The 22576-nt window shown below is 49.5% G+C and overlaps 1 protein-coding gene across 5 annotated transcripts in view; it reads right to left on the bottom strand.

Moving 5' to 3' along the window:
- The window catches only part of M1AP (meiosis 1 associated protein), a 209066-nt gene that overhangs the window by 64120 nt on the left and 122370 nt on the right, over positions 1-22576 (bottom strand). For 4 of the 5 annotated variants that reach the window (XM_077280496.1, XM_077280494.1, XM_077280497.1 and 1 more), the window contains exon 8: positions 21933-22133. The exons of the other annotated variant lie outside the window; for it this stretch is intronic. In XM_077280496.1, the coding sequence (XP_077136611.1) occupies positions 21933-22133 (201 nt within the window). The remainder of the gene's footprint in view (positions 1-21932; positions 22134-22576) is intronic. 5 annotated transcript variants of the gene reach the window in all.

The following is a 22576-nucleotide window of genomic DNA, read 5'->3' as shown; positions in this document are numbered from 1 at the left end:
TGATACTTGTGGTGTGTACTAGGACCAGACTGACTGATCACAGGTCAGTGTGAAGCACCGGGCTCATTCTACATTGTATGAAGCTGTAGGATACAGGTGACACTTGTGGTGTGTACTAGGACCAGACTGACTGATCACAGGTCAGTGTGAAGCACCGGGCTCATTCTACATTGTATGAAGCTGTAGGATACAGGTGACACTTGTGGTGTGTACTAGGACCAGACTGACTGATCACGGGTCAGTGTGAAGCACCGGGCTCATTCTACATTGTATGAAGCTGTAGGATACAGGTGACACCTGTGGTGTGTGCTAGGACCAGACTGACTGATCACGGGTCAGTGTGAAGCACCGGGCTCATTCTACATTGTATGAAGCTGTAGGATACAGGTGACACTTGTGGTGTGTGCTAGGACCAGACTGACTGATCACAGGTCAGTGTGAAGCACCGGGCTCATTCTACATTGTATGAAGCTGTAGGATACAGTTGACACTTGTGGTGTGTACTAGGACCAGACTGACTGATCACGGGTCAGTGTGAAGCATCGGGCTCATTCTACATTGTATGAAGCTGTAGGATACAGGTGACACTTGTGGTGTGTGCTAGGACCAGACTGACTGATCACAGGTCAGTGTGAAGCACCGGGCTCATTCTACATTGTATGAAGCTGTAGGATACAGGTGACACTTGTGGTGTACTAGGACCAGACTGACTGATCACAGGTCAGTGTGAAGCACCAGGCTCATTCTACATTGTATGAAGCTGTAGGATACAGGTGACACTTGTGGTGTGTGCTAGGACCAGACTGACTGATCACGGGTCAGTATGAAGCACCGGGCTCATTCTACATTGTATGAAGCTGTAGGATACAGGTGACACTTGTGGTGTGTGCTAGGACCAGACTGACTGATCACAGGTCAGTGTGAAGCACCGGGCTCATTCTACATTGTATGAAGCTGTAGGATACAGGTGACACTTGTGGTCTGTACTAGGACCAGACTGACTGATCACAGGTCAGTGTGAAGCACCGGGCTCATTCTACATTGTATGAAGCTGTAGGATACAGGTGACACTTGTGGTGTACTAGGACCAGACTGACTGATCACGGGTCAGTGTGAAGCACCGGGCTCATTCTACATTGTATGAAGCTGTAGGATACAGGTGACACTTGTGGTGTGTGCTAGGACCAGACTGACTGATCACAGGTCAGTGTGAAGCACCGGGCTCATTCTACATTGTATGAAGCTGTAGGATACAGGTGACACTTGTGGTGTGTGCTAGGACCAGACTGACTGATCACGGGTCAGTGTGAAGCACCGGGCTCATTCTACATTGTATGAAGCTGTAGGATACAGGTGACACTTGTGTGTGTGCTAGGACCAGACTGACTGATCACGGGTCAGTGTGAAGCACCGGGCTCATTCTACATTGTATGAAGCTGTAGGATACAGGTGACACTTGTGGTGTGTGCTAGGACCAGACTGACTGATCACGGGTCAGTGTGAAGCACCCGGCTCATTCTACATTGTATGAAGCTGTAGGATACAGGTGACACTTGTGGTGTGTGCTAGGACCAGACTGACTGATCACGGGTCAGTGTGAAGCACCCGGCTCATTCTACATTGTATGAAGCTGTAGGATACAGGTGACACTTGTGGTGTGTGCTAGGACCAGACTGACTGATCACAGGTCAGTGTGAAGCACCGGGCTCATTCTACATTGTATGAAGCTGTAGGATACAGGTGATACTTGTGGTGTGTGCTAGGACCAGACTGACTGATCACGGGTCAGTGTGAAGCACCGGGCTCATTCTACATTGTATGAAGCTGTAGGATACAGGTGACACTTGTGGTGTGTGCTAGGACCAGACTGACTGATCACAGGTCAGTGTGAAGCACCGGGCTCATTCTACATTGTATGAAGCTGTAGGATACAGGTGACACTTGTGGTGTGTGCTAGGACCAGACTGACTGATCACGGGTCAGTGTGAAGCACCCGGCTCATTCTACATTGTATGAAGCTGTAGGATACAGGTGACACTTGTGGTGTGTACTAGGACCAGACTGACTGATCACAGGTCAGTGTGAAGCACCGGGCTCATTCTACATTGTATGAAGCTGTAGGATACAGGTGACACTTGTGGTGTGTGCTAGGACCAGACTGACTGATCACGGGTCAGTGTGAAGCACCCGGCTCATTCTACATTGTATGAAGCTGTAGGATACAGGTGACACTTGTGGTGTGTGCTAGGACCAGACTGACTGATCACGGGTCAGTGTGAAGCACCGGGCTCATTCTACATTGTATGAAGCTGTAGGGTACAGGTGACACTTGTGGTGTGTGCTAGGACCAGACTGACTGATCACGGGTCAGTGTGAAGCACCGGGCTCATTCTACATTGTATGAAGCTGTAGGATACAGGTCACACTTGTGGTGTGTACTAGGACCAGACTGACTGATCACGGGTCAGTGTGAAGCACCGGGCTCATTCTACATTGTATGAAGCTGTAGGATACAGGTGACACTTGTGGTGTGTGCTAGGACCAGACTGACTGATCACAGGTCAGTGTGAAGCACCGGGCTCATTCTACATTGTATGAAGCTGTAGGATACAGGTGACACTTGTGGTGTGTGCTAGGACCAGACTGACTGATCACGGGTCAGTGTGAAGCACCGGGCTCATTCTACATTGTATGAAGCTGTAGGATACAGGTGACACTTGTGGTGTGTACTAGGACCAGACTGACTGATCACGGGTCAGTGTGAAGCACCGGGCTCATTCTACATTGTATGAAGCTGTAGGATACAGGTGACACTTGTGGTGTGTGCTAGGACCAGACTGACTGATCACGGGTCAGTGTGAAGCACCGGGCTCATTCTACATTGTATGAAGCTGTAGGGTACAGGTGACACTTGTGGTGTGTGCTAGGACCAGACTGACTGATCACGGGTCAGTGTGAAGCACCGGGCTCATTCTACATTGTATGAAGCTGTAGGATACAGGTGACACTTGTGGTGTGTACTAGGACCAGACTGACTGATCACGGGTCAGTGTGAAGCTCCGGGCTCATTCTACATTGTATGAAGCTGTAGGATACAGGTGACACTTGTGGTGTGTGCTAGGACCAGACTGACTGATCACAGGTCAGTGTGAAGCACCGGGCTCATTCTACATTGTATGAAGCTGTAGGATACAGGTGACACTTGTGGTGTGTGCTAGGACCAGACTGACTGATCACGGGTCAGTGTGAAGCACCGGGCTCATTCTACATTGTATGAAGCTGTAGGATACAGGTGACACTTGTGGTGTGTGCTAGGACCAGACTGACTGATCACAGGTCAGTGTGAAGCATCAGGCTCATTCTACATTGTATGAAGCTGTAGGATACAGGTGACACTTGTGGTGTGTGCTAGGACCAGACTGACTGATCACGGGTCAGTGTGAAGCACCGGGCTCATTCTACATTATATGAAGGTGTAGGATACAGGTCACACTTGTGGTGTGTGCTAGGACCAGACTGACTGATCACGGGTCAGTGTGAAGCACCGGGCTCATTCTACATTGTATGATGCTGTAGGATACAGGTGACACATGTGGTGTGTGCTAGGACCAGACTGAATGATCACGGGTCAGTGTGAAGCACCAGGCTCATTCTACATTGTATGAAGCTGTAGGATACAGGTGACACTTGTGGTGTGTACTAGGACCATACTGACTGATCACAGGTCAGTGTGAAGCACCAGGCTCATTCTACATTGTATGAAGCTGTAGGATACAGGTGACACTTGTGGTGTGTACTAGGACCAGACTGACTGATCACGGGTCAGTGTGATGCACCAGGCTCATTCTACATTGTATGAAGCTGTAGGATACAGGTGACACTTGTGGTGTGTGCTAGGACCAGACTGGCTGATCACGGGTCAGTGTGAAGCACCGGGCTCATTCTACATTGTATGAAGCTGTAGGATACAGGTGACACTTGTGGTGTGTGCTAGGACCAGACTGACTGATCACAGGTCAGTGTGAAGCACCAGGCTCATTCTACATTGTATGAAGCTGTAGGATACAGGTGACACTTGTGGTGTGTGCTAGGACCAGACTGACTGATCACGGGTCAGTGTGAAGCACCGGGCTCATTCTACATTGTATGAAGCTGTAGGATACAGGTGACACTTGTGGTGTGTGCTAGGACCAGACTGACTGATCACGGGTCAGTGTGAAGCACCGGGCTCATTCTACATTGTATGAAGCTGTAGGATACAGGTGACACTTGTGGTGTGTGCTAGGACCAGACTGACTGATCACAGGTCAGTATGAAGCACCGGGCTCATTCTACATTGTATGAAGCTGTAGGATACAGGTGACACTTGTGGTGTGTGCTAGGACCAGACTGACTGATCACGGGTCAGTGTGAAGCATCGGGCTCATTCTACATTGTATGAAGCTGTAGGATACAGGTGACACTTGTGGTGTGTGCTAGGACCAGACTGACTGATCACGGGTCAGTGTGAAGCACCGGGCTCATTCTACATTGTATGAAGCTGTAGGATACAGGTGACACTTGTGGTGTGTACTAGGACCAGACTGACTGATCACGGGTCAGTGTGAAGCACCGGGCTCATTCTACATTGTATGAAGCTGTAGGATACAGGTGACACTTGTGGTGTGTGCTAGGACCAGACTGACTGATCACGGGTCAGTGTGAAGCTCCGGGCTCATTCTACATTGTATGAAGCTGTAGGATACAGGAGACACTTGTGGTGTGTGCTAGGACCAGACTGACTGATGACGGGACAGTGTGAAGCACCAGGCTCATTCTACATTGTATGAAGCTGTAGGATACAGGTGACACTTGTGGTGTGTGCTAGGACCAGACTGACTGATCACGGGTCAGTGTGAAGCACCGGGCTCATTCTACATTGTATGAAGCTGTAGGATACAGGTGACACTTGTGGTGTGTACTAGGACCAGACTGACTGATCACGGGTCAGTGTGAAGCACCGGGCTCATTCTACATTGTATGAAGCTGTAGGACACAGGTGATACTTGTGGTGTGTGCTAGGACCAGACTGACTGATCACAGGTCAGTGTGAAGCTCCGGGCTCATTCTACATTGTATGAAGCTGTAGGATACAGGTCACACTTGTGGTGTGTACTAGGACCAGACTGACTGATCACAGGTCAGTGTGAAGCACCGGGCTCATTCTACATTGTATGAAGCTGTAGGATACAGGTGACACTTGTGGTGTGTGCTAGGACCAGACTGACTGATCACGGGTCAGTGTGAAGCACCGGGCTCATTCTACATTGTATGAAGCTGTAGGATACAGGTGACACTTGTGGTGTGTACTAGGACCAGACTGACTGATCACAGGTCAGTGTGAAGCACCAGGCTCATTCTACATTGTATGAAGCTGTAGGATACAGGTGACACTTGTGGTGTGTGCTAGGACCAGACTGACTGATCACGGGTCAGTGTGAAGCACCAGGCTCGTTCTACATTGTATGAAGCTGTAGGATACAGGTGACACTTGTGGTGTGTGCTAGGACCAGACTGACTGATCACGGGTCAGTGTGAAGCACCGGGCTCATTCTACATTGTATGAAGCTGTAGGATACAGGTGACACTTGTGGTGTGTGCTAGGACCAGACTGACTGATCACGGGTCAGTGTGAAGCACCGGGCTCATTCTACATTGTATGAAGCTGTAGGATACAGGTGACACTTGTGGTGTGTGCTAGGACCAGACTGACTGATCACAGGTCAGTGTGAAGCATCGGGCTCATTCTACATTGTATGAAGCTGTAGGATACAGGTGACACTTGTGGTGTGTGCTAGGACCAGACTGACTGATCACGGGTCAGTGTGAAGCACCGGGCTCATTCTACATTGTATGAAGCTGTAGGATACAGGTGATACTTGTGGTGTGTGCTAGGACCAGACTGACTGATGACGGGTCAGTGTGAAGCACCAGGCTCATTCTACATTGTATGAAGCTGTAGGATACAGGTGACACTTGTGGTGTGTGCTAGGACCAGACTGACTGATCACAGGTCAGTGTGAAGCATCGGGCTCATTCTACATTGTATGAAGCTGTAGGATACAAGTGACACTTGTGGTGTGTGCTAGGACCAGACTGACTGATCACGGGTCAGTGTGAAGCACCGGGCTCATTCTACATTGTATGAAGCTGTACAGGTGACACTTGTGGTGTGTGCTAGGACCAGACTGACTGGTCACGGGTCAGTGTGAAGCTCCGGGCTCATTCTACATTGTATGAAGCTGTAGGATACAGGTGACACTTGTGGTGTGTGCTAGGACCAGACTGACTGGTCACGGGTCAGTGTGAAGCTCCGGGCTCATTCTACATTGTATGAAGCTGTAGGATACAGGTGACACTTGTGGTGTGTGCTAGGACCAGACTGACTGATCACGGGTCAGTGTGAAGCACCGGGCTCATTCTACATTGTATGAAGCTGTAGGATACAGGTGACACTTGTGGTGTGTGCTAGGACCAGACTGACTGATCACAGGTCAGTGTGAAGCTCCGGGCTCATTCTACATTGTATGAAGCTGTAGGATACAGGTGACACTTGTGGTGTGTACTAGGACCAGACTGACTGATCACAGGTCAGTGTGAAGCACCGGGCTCATTCTACATTGTATGAAGCTGTAGGATACGGGTGACACTTGTGGTGTGTGCTAGGACCAGACTGACTGATCACGGGTCAGTGTGAAGCACCGGGCTCATTCTACATTGTATGAAGCTGTAGGATACAGGTGACACTTGTGGTGTGTACTAGGACCAGACTGACTGATCACAGGTCAGTGTGAAGCACCGGGCTCATTCTACATTGTATGAAGCTGTAGGATACAGGTAACACTTGTGGTGTGTGCTAGGACCAGACTGACTGATCACGGGTCAGTGTGAAGCATCGGGCTCATTCTACATTGTATGAAGCTGTAGGATACAGGTGACACTTGTGGTGTATACTAGGACCAGACTGACTGATCACGGGTCAGTGTGAAGCACCGGGCTCATTCTACATTGTATGAAGCTGTAGGATACAGGTGACACTTGTGGTGTGTGCTAGGACCAGACTGACTGATCACGGGTCAGTGTGAAGCACCGGGCTCATTCTACATTGTATGAAGCTGTAGGATACAGGTGACAGTTGTGGTGTGTGCTAGGACCAGACTGACTGATCACAGGTCAGTGTAAAGCACCGGGCTCATTCTACATTGTATGAAGCTGTAGGATACAGGTGACACTTGTGGTGTGTACTAGGACCAGACTGACTGATCACGGGTCAGTGTGAAGCACCGGGCTCATTCTACATTGTATGAAGCTGTAGGATACAGGTGACACTTGTGGTGTGTACTAGGACCAGACTGACTGATCACGGGTCAGTGTGAAGCACCGGGCTCATTCTACATTATAAGAAGCTGTAGGATACAGGTCACACTTGTGGTGTGTACTAGGACCAGACTGACTGATCACGGGTCAGTGTGAAGCACCGAGCTCATTCTACATTGTATGAAGCTGTAGGATACAGGTGACACTTGTGGTGTGTGCTAGGAGCAGACTGACTGATCACAGGTCAGTGTGAAGCACCGGGCTTTCTACATTGTATGAAGCTGTAGGATACAGGTGACACTTGTGGTGTGTACTAGGACCAGACTGACTAATCACGGGTCAGTGTGAAGCACCGGGCTCATTCTACATTGTATGAAGCTGTAGGATACAGGTGACACTTGTGGTGTGTGCTAGGACCAGACTGACTGATCACGGGTCAGTGTGAAGCACCGGGCTCATTCTACATTGTATGAAGCTGTAGGATACAGGTGACACTTGTGGTGTGTGCTAGGACCAGACTGACTGATCACGGGTCAGTGTGAAGCACCGGGCTCATTCTACATTGTATGAAGCTGTAGGATACAGGTGACACTTGTGGTGTGTGCTAGGAGCAGACTGACTGATCACAGGTCAGTGTGAAGCACCAGGCTCATTCTACATTGTATGAAGCTGTAGGATACAGGTGACACTTGTGGTGTACTAGGACCAGACTGACTGATCACAGGTCAGTGTGAAGCACCGGGCTCATTCTACATTGTATGAAGCTGTAGGATACAGGTGACACTTGTGGTGTGTGCTAGGACCAGACTGACTGATCACAGGTCAGTGTGAAGCATCGGGCTCATTCTACATTGTATGAAGCTGTAGGATACAGGTGACACTTGTGGTGTGTGCTAGGACCAGACTGACTGATCACAGGTCAGTGTGAAGCACCGGGCTCATTCTACATTGTATGAAGCTGTAGGATACAGGTGACACTTGTGGTGTGTGCTAGAACCAGACTGACTGATCACGGGTCAGTGTGAAGCACCGGGCTCATTCTACATTGTATGAAGCTGTAGGATACAGGTGACACCTGTGGTGTGTACTAGGACCAGACTGACTGATCACAGGTCAGTGTGAAGCACCGAGCTCATTCTACATTGTATGAAGCTGTAGGATACAGGTGACACTTGTGGTGTGTACTAGGACCAGACTGACTGATCACGGGTCAGTGTGAAGCACCGGGCTCATTCTACATTGTATGAAGCTGTAGGATACAGGTGACACTTGTGGTGTGTGCTAGGAGCAGACTGACTGATCATGGGTCAGTGTGAAGCACCGGGCTCATTCTACATTGTATGAAGCTGTAGGATACAGGTGACACTTGTGGTGTGTACTAGGACCAGACTGACTGATCACGGGTCAGTGTGAAGCATCGGGCTCATTCTACATTGTATGAAGCTGTAGGATACAGGTGACACTTGTGGTGTGTGCTAGGACCAGACTGACTGATCACGGGTCAGTGTGAAGCACCGGGCTCATTCTACATTGTATGAAGCTGTAGGATACAGGTGACACTTGTGGTGTGTGCTAGGACCAGACTGACTGATCACGGGTCAGTGTGAAGCACCGGGCTCATTCTACATTGTATGAAGCTGTAGGATACAGGTGACACTTGTGGTGTGTGCTAGGACCAGACTGACTGATCACGGGTCAGTGTGAAGCACCGGGCTCATTCTACATTGTATGAAGCTGTAGGATACAGGTGACACTTGTGGTGTGTGCTAGGACCAGACTGACTGATCACGGGTCAGTGTGAAGCACCGGGCTCATTCTACATTGTATGAAGCTGTAGGATACAGGTGACACTTGTGGTGTGTGCTAGGACCAGACTGACTGATCACGGGTCAGTGTGAAGCTCCGGGCTCATTCTACATTGTATGAAGCTGTAGGATACAGGTGACACTTGTGGTGTGTGCTAGGACCAGACTGACTTATCACAGGTCAGTATGAAGCATCGGGCTCATTCTACATTGTATGAAGCTGTAGGATACAGGTGACACTTGTGGTGTGTGCTAGGACCAGACTGACTGGTCACGGGTCAGTGTGAAGAACCGGGCTCATTCTACATTGTATGAAGCTGTAGGATACAGGTGACACTTGTGGTGTGTGCTAGGACCAGACTGACTGATCACAGGTCAGTGTGAAGCACCGGGCTCATTCTACATTGTATGAAGCTGTAGGATACAGGTGACACTTGTGGTGTGTGCTAGGACCAGACTGACTGATCACGGGTCAGTGTGAAGCTCCGGGCTCATTCTACATTGTATGAAGCTGTAGGATACAGGTGACACTTGTGGTGTGTGCTAGGACCAGACTGACTGACCACGGGTCAGTGTGAAGCTCCGGGCTCATTCTACATTGTATGAAGCTGTAGGATACAGGTGACACTTGTGGTGAGTGCTAGGACCAGACTGACTGATCACAGGTCAGTGTGAAGCACCGGGCTCATTCTACATTGTATGAAGCTGTAGGATACAGGTGACACTTGTGGTGAGTGCTAGGACCAGACTGACTGATCATGGGTCAGTGTGAAGCACCGGGCTCATTCTACATTGTATGAAGCTGTAGGATACAGGTGACACCTGTGGTGTGTGCTAGGACCAGACTGACTGATCACAGGTCAGTGTGAAGCACCGGGCTCATTCTACATTGTATGAAGCTGTAGGATACAGGTGACACTTGTGGTGTGTGCTAGGACCAGACTGACTGATCACGGGTCAGTGTGAAGCTCCGGGCTCATTCTACATTGTATGAAGCTGTAGGATACAGGTGACACTTGTGGTGTGTGCTAGGACCAGACTGACTTATCACAGGTCAGTATGAAGCATCGGGCTCATTCTACATTGTATGAAGCTGTAGGATACAGGTGACACTTGTGGTGTGTGCTAGGACCAGACTGACTGGTCACGGGTCAGTGTGAAGAACCGGGCTCATTCTACATTGTATGAAGCTGTAGGATACAGGTGACACTTGTGGTGTGTGCTAGGACCAGACTGACTGATCACAGGTCAGTGTGAAGCACCGGGCTCATTCTACATTGTATGAAGCTGTAGGATACAGGTGACACTTGTGGTGTGTGCTAGGACCAGACTGACTGATCACGGGTCAGTGTGAAGCTCCGGGCTCATTCTACATTGTATGAAGCTGTAGGATACAGGTGACACTTGTGTGTGTGCTAGGACCAGACTGACTTATCACAGGTCAGTATGAAGCATCGGGCTCATTCTACATTGTATGAAGCTGTAGGATACAGGTGACACTTGTGGTGTGTACTAGGACCAGACTGACTGATCACGGGTCAGTGTGAAGCACCCGGCTCATTCTACATTGTATGAAGCTGTAGGATACAGGTGACACTTGTGGTGTGTACTAGGACCAGACTGACTGATCACAGGTCAGTATGAAGCATCGGGCTCATTCTACATTGTATGAAGCTGTAGGATACTGGTGACACTTGTGGTGTGTACTAGGACCAGACTGACTGATCACGGGTCAGTATGAAGCACCGGGCTCATTCTACATTGTATGAAGCTGTAGGATACAGGTGACACTTGTGGTGTGTGCTAGGACCAGACTGACTGATCACGGGTCAGTGTGAAGCACCGGGCTCATTCTACATTGTATGAAGCTGTAGGATACAGGTGACACTTGTGGTGTACTAGGACCAGACTGACTGATCACAGGTTAGTGTGAAGGACCGGGCTCATTCTACATTGTATGAAGCTGTAGGATACAGGTGACACTTGTGGTGTGTGCTAGGACCAGACTGACTGATCACGGGTCAGTGTGAAGCACCGGGCTCATTCTACATTGTATGAAGCTGTAGGATACAGGTGACACTTGTGGTGTGTGCTAGGACCAGACTGACTGATCACAGGTTAGTGTGAAGGACCGGCCTCATTCTACATTGTATGAAGCTGTAGGATACAGGTGACACTTGTGGTGTGTGCTAGGACCAGACTGACTGATCACGGGTCAGTGTGAAGCACCGGGCTCATTCTACATTGTATGAAGCTGTAGGATACAGGTGACACTTGTGGTGTGTGCTAGGACCAGACTGACTGATCACGGGTCAGTGTGAAGCACCGGGCTCATTCTACATTGTATGAAGCTGTAGGATACAGGTGACACTTGTGGTGTGTGCTAGGACCAGACTGACTGATCACAGGTCAGTGTGAAGCTCCGGGCTCATTCTACATTGTATGAAGCTGTAGGATACAGGTGACACTTGTGGTGTGTGCTAGGACCAGACTGACTGATCACGGGTCAGTGTGAAGCACCGGGCTCATTCTACATTGTATGAAGCTGTAGGATACAGGTGACACTTGTGGTGTGTGCTAGGACCAGACTGACTGATCACAGGTCAGTGTGAAGCATCGGGCTCATTCTACATTGTATGAAGCTGTAGGATACAGGTGACACTTGTGTGTGTGCTAGGACCAGACTGACTGATCACGGGTCAGTGTGAAGCACCGGGCTCATTCTACATTGTATGAAGCTGTAGGATACAGGTGACACTTGTGGTGTGTGCTAGGACCAGACTGACTGATCACGGGTCAGTGTGAAGCACCGGGCTCATTCTACATTGTATGAAGCTGTAGGATACAGGTGACACTTGTGGTGTGTGCTAGGACCAGACTGACTGATCACGGGTCAGTGTGAAGCACCGGGCTCATTCTACATTGTATGAAGCTGTAGGATACAGGTGACACTTGTGGTGTGTACTAGGACCAGACTGACTGATCACAGGTCAGTGTGAAGCACCGGGCTCATTCTACATTGTATGAAGCTGTAGGATACAGGTGACACTTGTGGTGTGTGCTAGGACCAGACTGACTGATCACGGGTCAGTGTGAAGCACCGGGCTCATTCTACATTGTATGAAGCTGTAGGATACAGGTGACACTTGTGGTGTGTGCTAGGACCAGACTGACTGATCACAGGTCAGTGTGAAGCACCCGGCTCATTCTACATTGTATGAAGCTGTAGGATACAGGTGATACTTGTGGTGTGTGCTAGGACCAGACTGACTGATCACGGGTCAGTGTGAAGCACCGGGCTCATTCTACATTGTATGAAGCTGTAGGATACAGGTGACACTTGTGGTGTGTACTAGGACCAGACTGACTGATCACGGGTCAGTGTGAAGCACCGGGCTCATTCTACATTGTATGAAGCTGTAGGATACAGGTGACACTTGTGGTGTGTGCTAGGACCAGACTGACTGATCACAGGTCAGTATGAAGCACCGGGCTCATTCTACATTGTATGAAGCTGTAGGATACAGGTGACACTTGTGGTGTGTACTAGGACCATACTGACTGACCACGGGTCAGTGTGAAGCATCGGGCTCATTCTACATTGTATGATGCTGTAGGATACAGGTGACACTTGTGGTGAGTGCTAGGACCAGACTGACTGATCACAGGTCAGTGTGAAGCACCGAGCTCATTCTACATTATATGAAGCTGTAGGATACAGGTGACACTTGTGGTGTGTGCTAGGACCAGACTGACTGATCACGGGTCAGTGTGAAGCACCGGGCTCATTCTACATTGTATGAAGCTGTAGGATACAGGTGACACTTGTGGTGTGTGCTAGGACCAGACTGACTGATCACGGGTCAGTGTGAAGCACCGGGCTCATTCTACATTGTATGAAGCTGTAGGATACAGGTGACACTTGTGGTGTGTGCTAGGACCAGACTGACTGATCACGGGTCAGTGTGAAGCACCAGGCTCATTCTACATTGTATGAAGCTGTAGGATACAGGTGACACTTGTGGTGTGTGCTAGGACCAGACTGACTGATCACGGGTCAGTGTGAAGCACCGGGCTCATTCTACATTGTATGAAGCTGTAGGATACAGTTGACACTTGTGGTGTGTGCTAGGACCAGACTGACTGATCACGGGTCAGTGTGAAGCACCGGGCTCATTCTACATTGTATGAAGCTGTAGGATACAGGTGACACTTGTGGTGTGTACTAGGACCAGACTAACTGATCACGGGTCAGTGTGAAGCACCGGGCTCATTCTACATTGTATGAAGCTGTAGGATACAGGTGACACTTGTGGTGTGTACTAGGACCAGACTGACTGATCACAGGTCAGTGTGAAGCACCGGGCTCATTCTACATTGTATGAAGCTGTAGGATACAGGTGACACCTGTGGTGTGTGCTAGGACCAGACTGACTGATCACGGGTCAGTGTGAAGCACCGGGCTCATTCTACATTGTATGAAGCTGTAGGATACAGGTGACACTTGTGGTGTGTGCTAGGACCAGACTGACTGATCACGGGTCAGTGTGAAGCACCGGGCTCATTCTACATTGTATGAAGCTGTAGGATACAGTTGACACTTGTGGTGTGTGCTAGGACCAGACTGACTGATCACGGGTCAGTGTGAAGCACCGGGCTCATTCTACATTGTATGAAGCTGTAGGATACAGGTGACACTTGTGGTGTGTGCTAGGACCAGACTGACTGATCACAGGTCCAGTGTGAAGCACCGGGCTCATTCTACATTGTATGAAGCTGTAGGATACAGGTGACACTTGTGGTGTGTGCTAGGACCAGACTGACTGATCACAGGTCAGTGTAAAGCACCGGGCTCATTCTACATTGTATGAAGCTGTAGGATACAGGTGACACTTGTGGTGTGTGCTAGGACCAGACTGACTGATCACAGGTCAGTGTGAAGCACCGGGCTCATTCTACATTGTATGAAGCTGTAGGATACAGGTGACACCTGTGGTGTGTGCTAGGACCAGACTGACTGATCACGGGTCAGTGTGAAGCACCGGGCTCATTCTACATTGTATGAAGCTGTAGGATACAGGTGACACTTGTGGTGTGTACTAGGACCAGACTGACTGATCACAGGTCAGTGTGAAGCACCGGGCTCATTCTACATTGTATGAAGCTGTAGGATACAGGTGACACTTGTGGTGTGTACTAGGACCAGACTGACTGATCACAGGTCAGTGTGAAGCACCGGGCTCATTCTACATTGTATGAAGCTGTAGGATACAGGTGACACTTGTGGTGTGTGCTAGGACCAGACTGACTGATCACGGGTCAGTGTGAAGCACCGGGCTCATTCTACATTGTATGAAGCTGTAGGATACAGGTGACACTTGTGGTGTGTGCTAGGACCAGACTGACTGATCACAGGTCAGTGTGAAGCTCCGGGCTCATTCTACATTGTATGAAGCTGTAGGATACAGGTGACACTTGTGGTGTGTGCTAGGACCAGACTGACTGATCACGGGTCAGTGTGAAGCATCGGGCTCATTCTACATTGTATGAAGCTGTAGGATACAGGTGACACTTGTGGTGTGTGCTAGGACCAGACTGACTGATCACGGGTCAGTGTGAAGCACCGGGCTCATTCTACATTGTATGAAGCTGTAGGATACAGGTGACACTTGTGGTGTGTACTAGGACCAGACTGACTGATCACAGGTTAGTGTGAAGTACCGAGCTCATTCTACATTGTATGATGCTGTAGGATACAGGTGACACTTGTGGTGTGTGCTAGGACCAGACTGACTGATCACGGGTCAGTGTGAAGCACCGGGCTCATTCTACATTGTATGAAGCTGTACAGGTGACACTTGTGGTGTGTACTAGGACCAGACTGACTTATCACAGGTCAGTATGAAGCATCGGGCTCATTCTACATTGTATGAAGCTGTACAGGTGACACTTGTGGTGTGTGCTAGGACCAGACTGACTGGTCACGGGTCAGTGTGAAGAACCGGGCTCATTCTACATTGTATGAAGCTGTAGGATACAGGTGACACTTGTGGTGTGTGCTAGGACCAGACTGACTGATCACGGGTCAGTGTGAAGCACCGGGCTCATTCTACATTGTATGTAGCTGTAGGATACAGGTGACACTTGTGGTGTGTACTAGGACCAGACTGACTGATCACAGGTCAGTGTGAAGCACCGGGCTCATTCTACATTGTATGATGCTGTAGGATACAGGTGACACTTGTGGTGTGTACTAGGACCAGACTGACTGATCACGGGTCAGTGTGAAGCATCGGGCTCATTCTACATTGTATGAAGCTGTAGGATACAGGTGACACTTGTGGTGTGTGCTAGGACCAGACTGACTGATCACAGGTCAGTGTGAAGCACCGGGCTCATTCTACATTGTATGATGCTGTAGGATACAGGTGACACTTGTGGTGTGTGCTAGGACCAGACTGACTAATCACGGGTCAGTATGAAGCACCGGGCTCATTCTACATTGTATGAAGCTGTAGGATACAGGTGACACTTGTGGTGTGTGCTAGGACCAGACTGACTGATCACGGGTCAGTGTGAAGCACCGGGCTCATTCTACATTGTATGAAGCTGTAGGATACAGGTGACACTTGTGGTGTGTGCTAGGACCAGACTGACTGATCACGGGTCAGTGTGAAGCACCGGGCTCATTCTACATTGTATGAAGCTGTAGGATACAGGTGACACTTGTGGTGTGTGCTAGGACCAGACTGACTGACCACGGGTCAGTGTGAAGCTCCGGGCTCATTCTACATTGTATGATGCTGTAGGATACAGGTGACACTTGTGGTGTGTGCTAGGACCAGACTGACTGATCACGGGTCAGTATGAAGCACCGGGCTCATTCTACATTGTATGAAGCTGTAGGATACAGGTGACACTTGTGGTGTGTGCTAGGACCAGACTGACTGATCACGGGTCAGTGTGAAGCACCGGGCTCATTCTACATTGTATGATGCTGTAGGATACAGGTGACACTTGTGGTGTGTACTAGGACCAGACTGACTGATCACGGGTCAGTGTGAAGCACCGGGCTCATTCTACATTGTATGAAGCTGTAGGATACAGGTGACACTTGTGGTGTGTGCTAGGACCAGACTGACTGATCACAGGTCAGTATGAAGCACCGGGCTCATTCTACATTGTATGAAGCTGTAGGATACAGGTGACACTTGTGGTGTGTGCTAGGACCAGACTGACTGATCACGGGTCAGTATGAAGCACCGGGCTCATTCTACATTGTATGAAGCTGTAGGATACAGGTGACACTTGTGGTGTGTGCTAGGACCAGACTGACTGATCACGGGTCAGTATGAAGCACCGGGCTCATTCTACATTGTATGATGCTGTAGGATACAGGTCACACTTGTGGTGTGTACTAGGACCAGACTGACTGATCACAGGTCAGTGTGAAGCACCGGGCTCATTCTACATTGTATGAAGCTGTAGGATACAGGTGACACTTGTGGTGTGTGCTAGGACCAGACTGACTGATCACGGGTCAGTATGAAGCACCGGGCTCATTCTACATTGTATGAAGCTGTAGGATACAGGTGACACTTGTGGTGTGTGCTAGGACCAGACTGACTGATCACGGGTCAGTATGAAGCACCGGGCTCATTCTACATTGTATGATGCTGTAGGATACAGGTCACACTTGTGGTGTGTGCTAGGACCAGACTGACTGATCACGGGTCAGTGTGAAGCATCGGGCTCATTCTACATTGTATGAAGCTGTAGGATACAGGTGACACTTGTGGTGTGTACTAGGACCAGACTGACTGATCACAGGTCAGTGTGAAGCACCGGGCTCATTCTACATTGTATGAAGCTGTAGGATACAGGTGACACTTGTGGTGTGTGCTAGGACCAGACTGACTGATCACGGGTCAGTGTGAAGCACCGGGCTCATTCTACATTGTATGAAGCTGTAGGATACAGGTGACACTTGTGGTGTGTACTAGGACCAGACTGACTGATCACAGGTCAGTGTGAAGCACCGGGCTCATTCTACATTGTATGAAGCTGTAGGATACAGGTGACACTTGTGGTGTGTGCTAGGACCAGACTGACTGATCACAGGTCAGTATGAAGCATCGGGCTCATTCTACATTGTATGAAGCTGTAGGATACAGGTGACACTTGTGGTGTGTACTAGGACCAGACTGACTGATCACGGGTCAGTGTGAAGCACCGGGCTCATTCTACATTGTATGAAGCTGTAGGATACAGGTGACACTTGTGGTGTGTACTAGGACCAGACTGACTGATCACAGGTCAGTGTGAAGCACCGGGCTCATTCTACATTGTATGAAGCTGTAGGATACAGGTGACACTTGTGGTGTGTACTAGGACCAGACTGACTGATCACGGGTCAGTGTGAAGCACCGGGCTCATTCTACATTGTATGAAGCTGTAGGATACAGGTGACACTTGTGGTGTGTACTAGGACCAGACTGACTGATCACGGGTCAGTGTGAAGCATCGGGCTCATTCTACATTGTATGATGCTGTAGGATACAGGTGACACTTGTGGTGTGTACTAGGACCAGACTGACTGATCACGGGTCAGTGTGAAGCACCGGGCTCATTCTACATTATATGAAGCTGTAGGATACAGGTGACACTTGTGGTGTGTACTAGGACCAGACTGACTGATCACAGGTCAGTGTGAAGCACCGGGCTCATTCTACATTGTATGAAGCTGTAGGATACAGGTGACACTTGTGGTGTGTACTAGGACCAGACTGACTGATCACGGGTCAGTGTGAAGCACCGGGCTCATTCTACATTATATGAAGCTGTAGGATACAGGTCACACTTGTGGTGTGTGCTAGGACCAGACTGACTGATCACGGGTCAGTGTGAAGCACCGGGCTCATTCTACATTGTATGAAGCTGTAGGATACAGGTGATACTTGTGGTGTGTGCTAGGACCAGACTGACTGATCACGGGTCAGTGTGAAACACCGGGCTCATTCTACATTGTATGAAGCTGTAGGATACAGGTGACAGTTGTGGTGTGTGCTAGGACCAGACTGACTGATCACGGGTCAGTGTGAAGCATCGAGCTCATTCTACATTGTATGAAGCTGTAGGATACAGGTGACACTTGTGGTGTGTGCTAGGACCAGACTGACTGATCACGGGTCAGTGTGAAGCACCGGGCTCATTCTACATTGTATGAAGCTGTAGGATACAGGTGACACTTGTGGTGTGTGCTAGGACCAGACTGACTGATCACGGGTCAGTGTGAAGCATCGGGCTCATTCTACATTGTATGAAGCTGTAGGATACAGGTGACACTTGTGGTGTGTACTAGGACCAGACTGACTGATCACGGGTCAGTGTGAAGCATCGGGCTCATTCTACATTGTATGAAGCTGTAGGATACAGGTGACACTTGTGGTGTGTGCTAGGACCAGACTGACTGATCACGGGTCAGTGTGAAGCATCGGGCTCATTCTACATTGTATGAAGCTGTAGGATACAGGTGACACTTGTGGTGTGTGCTAGGACCAGACTGACTGATCACGGGTCAGTGTGAAGCACCGGGCTCATTCTACATTGTATGAAGCTGTAGGATACAGGTGACACTTGTGGTGTGTACTAGGACCAGACTGACTGATCACGGGTCAGTGTGAAGCACCGGGCTCATTCTACATTGTATGAAGCTGTAGGATACAGGTGACACTTGTGGTGTGTACTAGGACCAGACTGACTGATCACAGGTCAGTGTGAAGCACCGGGCTCATTCTACATTGTATGAAGCTGTAGGATACAGGTGACACTTGTGGTGTGTACTAGGACCAGACTGACTGATCACGGGTCAGTGTGAAGCACCGGGCTCATTCTACATTGTATGAAGCTGTAGGATACAGGTGACACTTGTGGTGTGTGCTAGGACCAGACTGACTGATCACGGGTCAGTGTGAAGCACCGGGCTCATTCTACATTGTATGAAGCTGTAGGATACAGGTGATACTTGTGGTGTGTGCTAGGACCAGACTGACTGATCACGGGTCAGTGTGAAGCACCGGGCTCATTCTACATTGTATGAAGCTGTAGGATACAGGTGACACTTGTGGTGTGTACTAGGACCAGACTGACTGATCACAGGTCAGTGTGAAGCACCGGGCTCATTCTACATTGTATGAAGCTGTAGGATACAGGTGACACTTGTGGTGTGTGCTAGGACCAGACTGACTGATCACGGGTCAGTGTGAAGCACCGGGCTCATTCTACATTGTATGAAGCTGTAGGATACAGGTGACACTTGTGGTGTGTGCTAGGACCAGACTGACTGATCACGGGTCAGTGTGAAGCACCGGGCTCATTCTACATTGTATGAAGCTGTAGGACACAGGTGACACTTGTGGTGTGTGCTAGGACCAGACTGACTGATCACGGGTCAGTGTGAAGCACCGGGCTCATTCTACATTGTATGAAGCTGTAGGATACAGGTGACACTTGTGGTGTGTGCTAGGACCAGACTGACTGATCACAGGTCAGTGTGAAGCACCAGGCTCATTCTACATTGTATGAAGCTGTAGGATACAGGTGACACTTGTGGTGTGTGCTAGGACCAGACTGACTGATCACGGGTCAGTGTGAAGCTCCGGGCTCATTCTACATTGTATGATGCTGTAGGATACAGGTGACACTTGTGGTGTGTACTAGGACCAGACTGACTGATCACGGGTCAGTGTGAAGCATCGAGCTCATTCTACATTGTATGAAGCTGTAGGATACAGGTGACACTTGTGGTGTGTGCTAGGACCAGACTGACTGATCACGGGTCAGTGTGAAGCACCGGGCTCATTCTACATTGTATGAAGCTGTAGGATACAGGTGACACTTGTGGTGTGTGCTAGGACCAGACTGACTGATCACGGGTCAGTGTGAAGCACCGGGCTCATTCTACATTGTATGAAGCTGTAGGATACAGGTGACACTTGTGGTGTGTGCTAGGACCAGACTGACTGATCACGGGTCAGTGTGAAGCACCGGGCTCATTCTACATTGTATGAAGCTGTAGGATACAGGTGACACTTGTGGTGTGTACTAGGACCAGACTGACTGATCACAGGTCAGTGTGAAGCACCGGGCTCATTCTACATTGTATGAAGCTGTAGGATACAGGTGACACTTGTGGTGTGTGCTAGGACCAGACTGACTGATCACGGGTCAGTGTGAAGCACCGGGCTCATTCTACATTGTATGAAGCTGTAGGATACAGGTGACACTTGTGGTGTGTGCTAGGACCAGACTGACTGATCACAGGTCAGTGTGAAGCACCAGGCTCATTCTACATTGTATGAAGCTGTAGGATACAGGTGATACTTGTGGTGTGTGCTAGGACCAGACTGACTGATCACGGGTCAGTGTGAAGCACCGGGCTCATTCTACATTGTATGAAGCTGTAGGATACAGGTGACACTTGTGTGTGTGCTAGGACCAGACTGACTGATCACGGGTCAGTGTGAAGCACCGGGCTCATTCTACATTGTATGAAGCTGTAGGATACAGGTGACACTTGTGGTGTGTACTAGGACCAGACTGACTGATCACAGGTCAGTGTGAAGCACCGGGCTCATTCTACATTGTATGAAGCTGTAGGATACAGGTGACACTTGTGGTGTGTACTAGGACCAGACTGACTGATCACAGGTCAGTGTGAAGCACCGGGCTCATTCTACATTGTATGAAGCTGTAGGATACAGGTGACACTTGTGGTGTGTGCTAGGACCAGACTGACTGATCACAGGTCAGTGTGAAGCACCGGGCTCATTCTACATTGTATGAAGCTGTAGGATACAGGTGACACTTGTGGTGAGTGCTAGGACCAGACTGACTGATCACGGGTCAGTGTGAAGCACCGGGCTCATTCTACATTGTATGAAGCTGTAGGGTACAGGTGACACTTGTGGTGTGTGCTAGGACCAGACTGACTGATCACGGGTCAGTGTGAAGCACCGGGCTCATTCTACATTGTATGAAGCTGTAGGGTACAGGTGACACTTGTGGTGTGTGCTAGGACCAGACTGACTGATCACGGGTCAGTGTGAAGCACCGGGCTCATTCTACATTGTATGAAGCTGTAGGGTACAGGTGACACTTGTGGTGTGTACTAGGACCAGACTGACTGATCACAGGTCAGTGTGAAGCACCGGGCTCATTCTACATTGTATGAAGCTGTAGGATACAGGTGACACTTGTGGTGTGTGCTAGGACCAGACTGACTGATCACGGGTCAGTGTGAAGCATCGGGCTCATTCTACATTGTATGAAGCTGTAGGATACAGGTGACACTTGTGGTGTGTGCTAGGACCAGACTGACTGATCACGGGTCAGTGTGAAGCACCGGGCTCATTCTACATTGTATGAAGCTGTAGGATACAGGTGACACTTGTGGTGTGTGCTAGGACCAGACTGACTGATCACGGGTCAGTGTGAAGCATCGGGCTCATTCTACATTGTATGAAGCTGTAGGATACGGGTGACACTTGTGGTGTGTGCTAGGACCAGACTGACTGATCACAGGTCAGTGTGAAGCACCGGGCTCATTCTACATGAAACGTGATCTTCATTGGTGTAAGACGCGCTGGTGACTTATCACGGGTTTGAACTCTGTCTGTACCTAAGTTTCAAAGAGCCTCATACTTTTAAAGCCTGGAATACAGGACTCAGCAGCACAGTGCTCAGGGACTACGTGTGTACCATCAGAAGTACCTGAACTCGGTGAAAAGCATCATCTGCCATGGTGGGCGGTAGAGGAGGAACCTTCATGAGGAGCACAAGTTCCCTCACAGCGAGTGGTCGAAGCAGCAGAGCAGCAGAACCAGAGGATGACACCAGGACGTGATATCGGACAGGAGGAGCAGCGGAGGAACGGCGCTGGGTGCAGCCGGCAATAAGGGACAACTGCTGAGACTAAAGACATCACACATCTGTAGGAAGCAAGATGGAGGCCGCGGGACACACAGAAACATTGGAAGGTGGAGGCAGTATGTCCTGAGTAGACTGCAATATATACTGACCCCATACATCACCTGTGTATACGGTATATACTGACCCCATACATCACCTGTGTATACGGTATATACTGACCCCATACATCACCTGTGTATACGGTATATACTGACCCCATACATCTCATCACCTGTGTATACCGTATATACCGACCCCACACATCACATCACCTGTGTATACGGTATATACCGACCCCACACATCACATCACCTGTGTATACGGTATATACTGACCCCATACATCTCATCACCTGTGTATACGGTATATACTGACCCCATACATCACATCACCTGTGTATACGGTATATACTGACCCCATACATCACCTGTGTATACCGTATATAC

This window comes from Ranitomeya variabilis, chromosome 1 (assembly GCF_051348905.1).
Source record: "Ranitomeya variabilis isolate aRanVar5 chromosome 1, aRanVar5.hap1, whole genome shotgun sequence".
NCBI classification, from domain to species: Eukaryota; Metazoa; Chordata; class Amphibia; order Anura; family Dendrobatidae; genus Ranitomeya; species Ranitomeya variabilis.
Note: the sequence above shows the minus strand (reverse complement) of the source record. Positions and strands in the feature narration are given on the sequence as shown.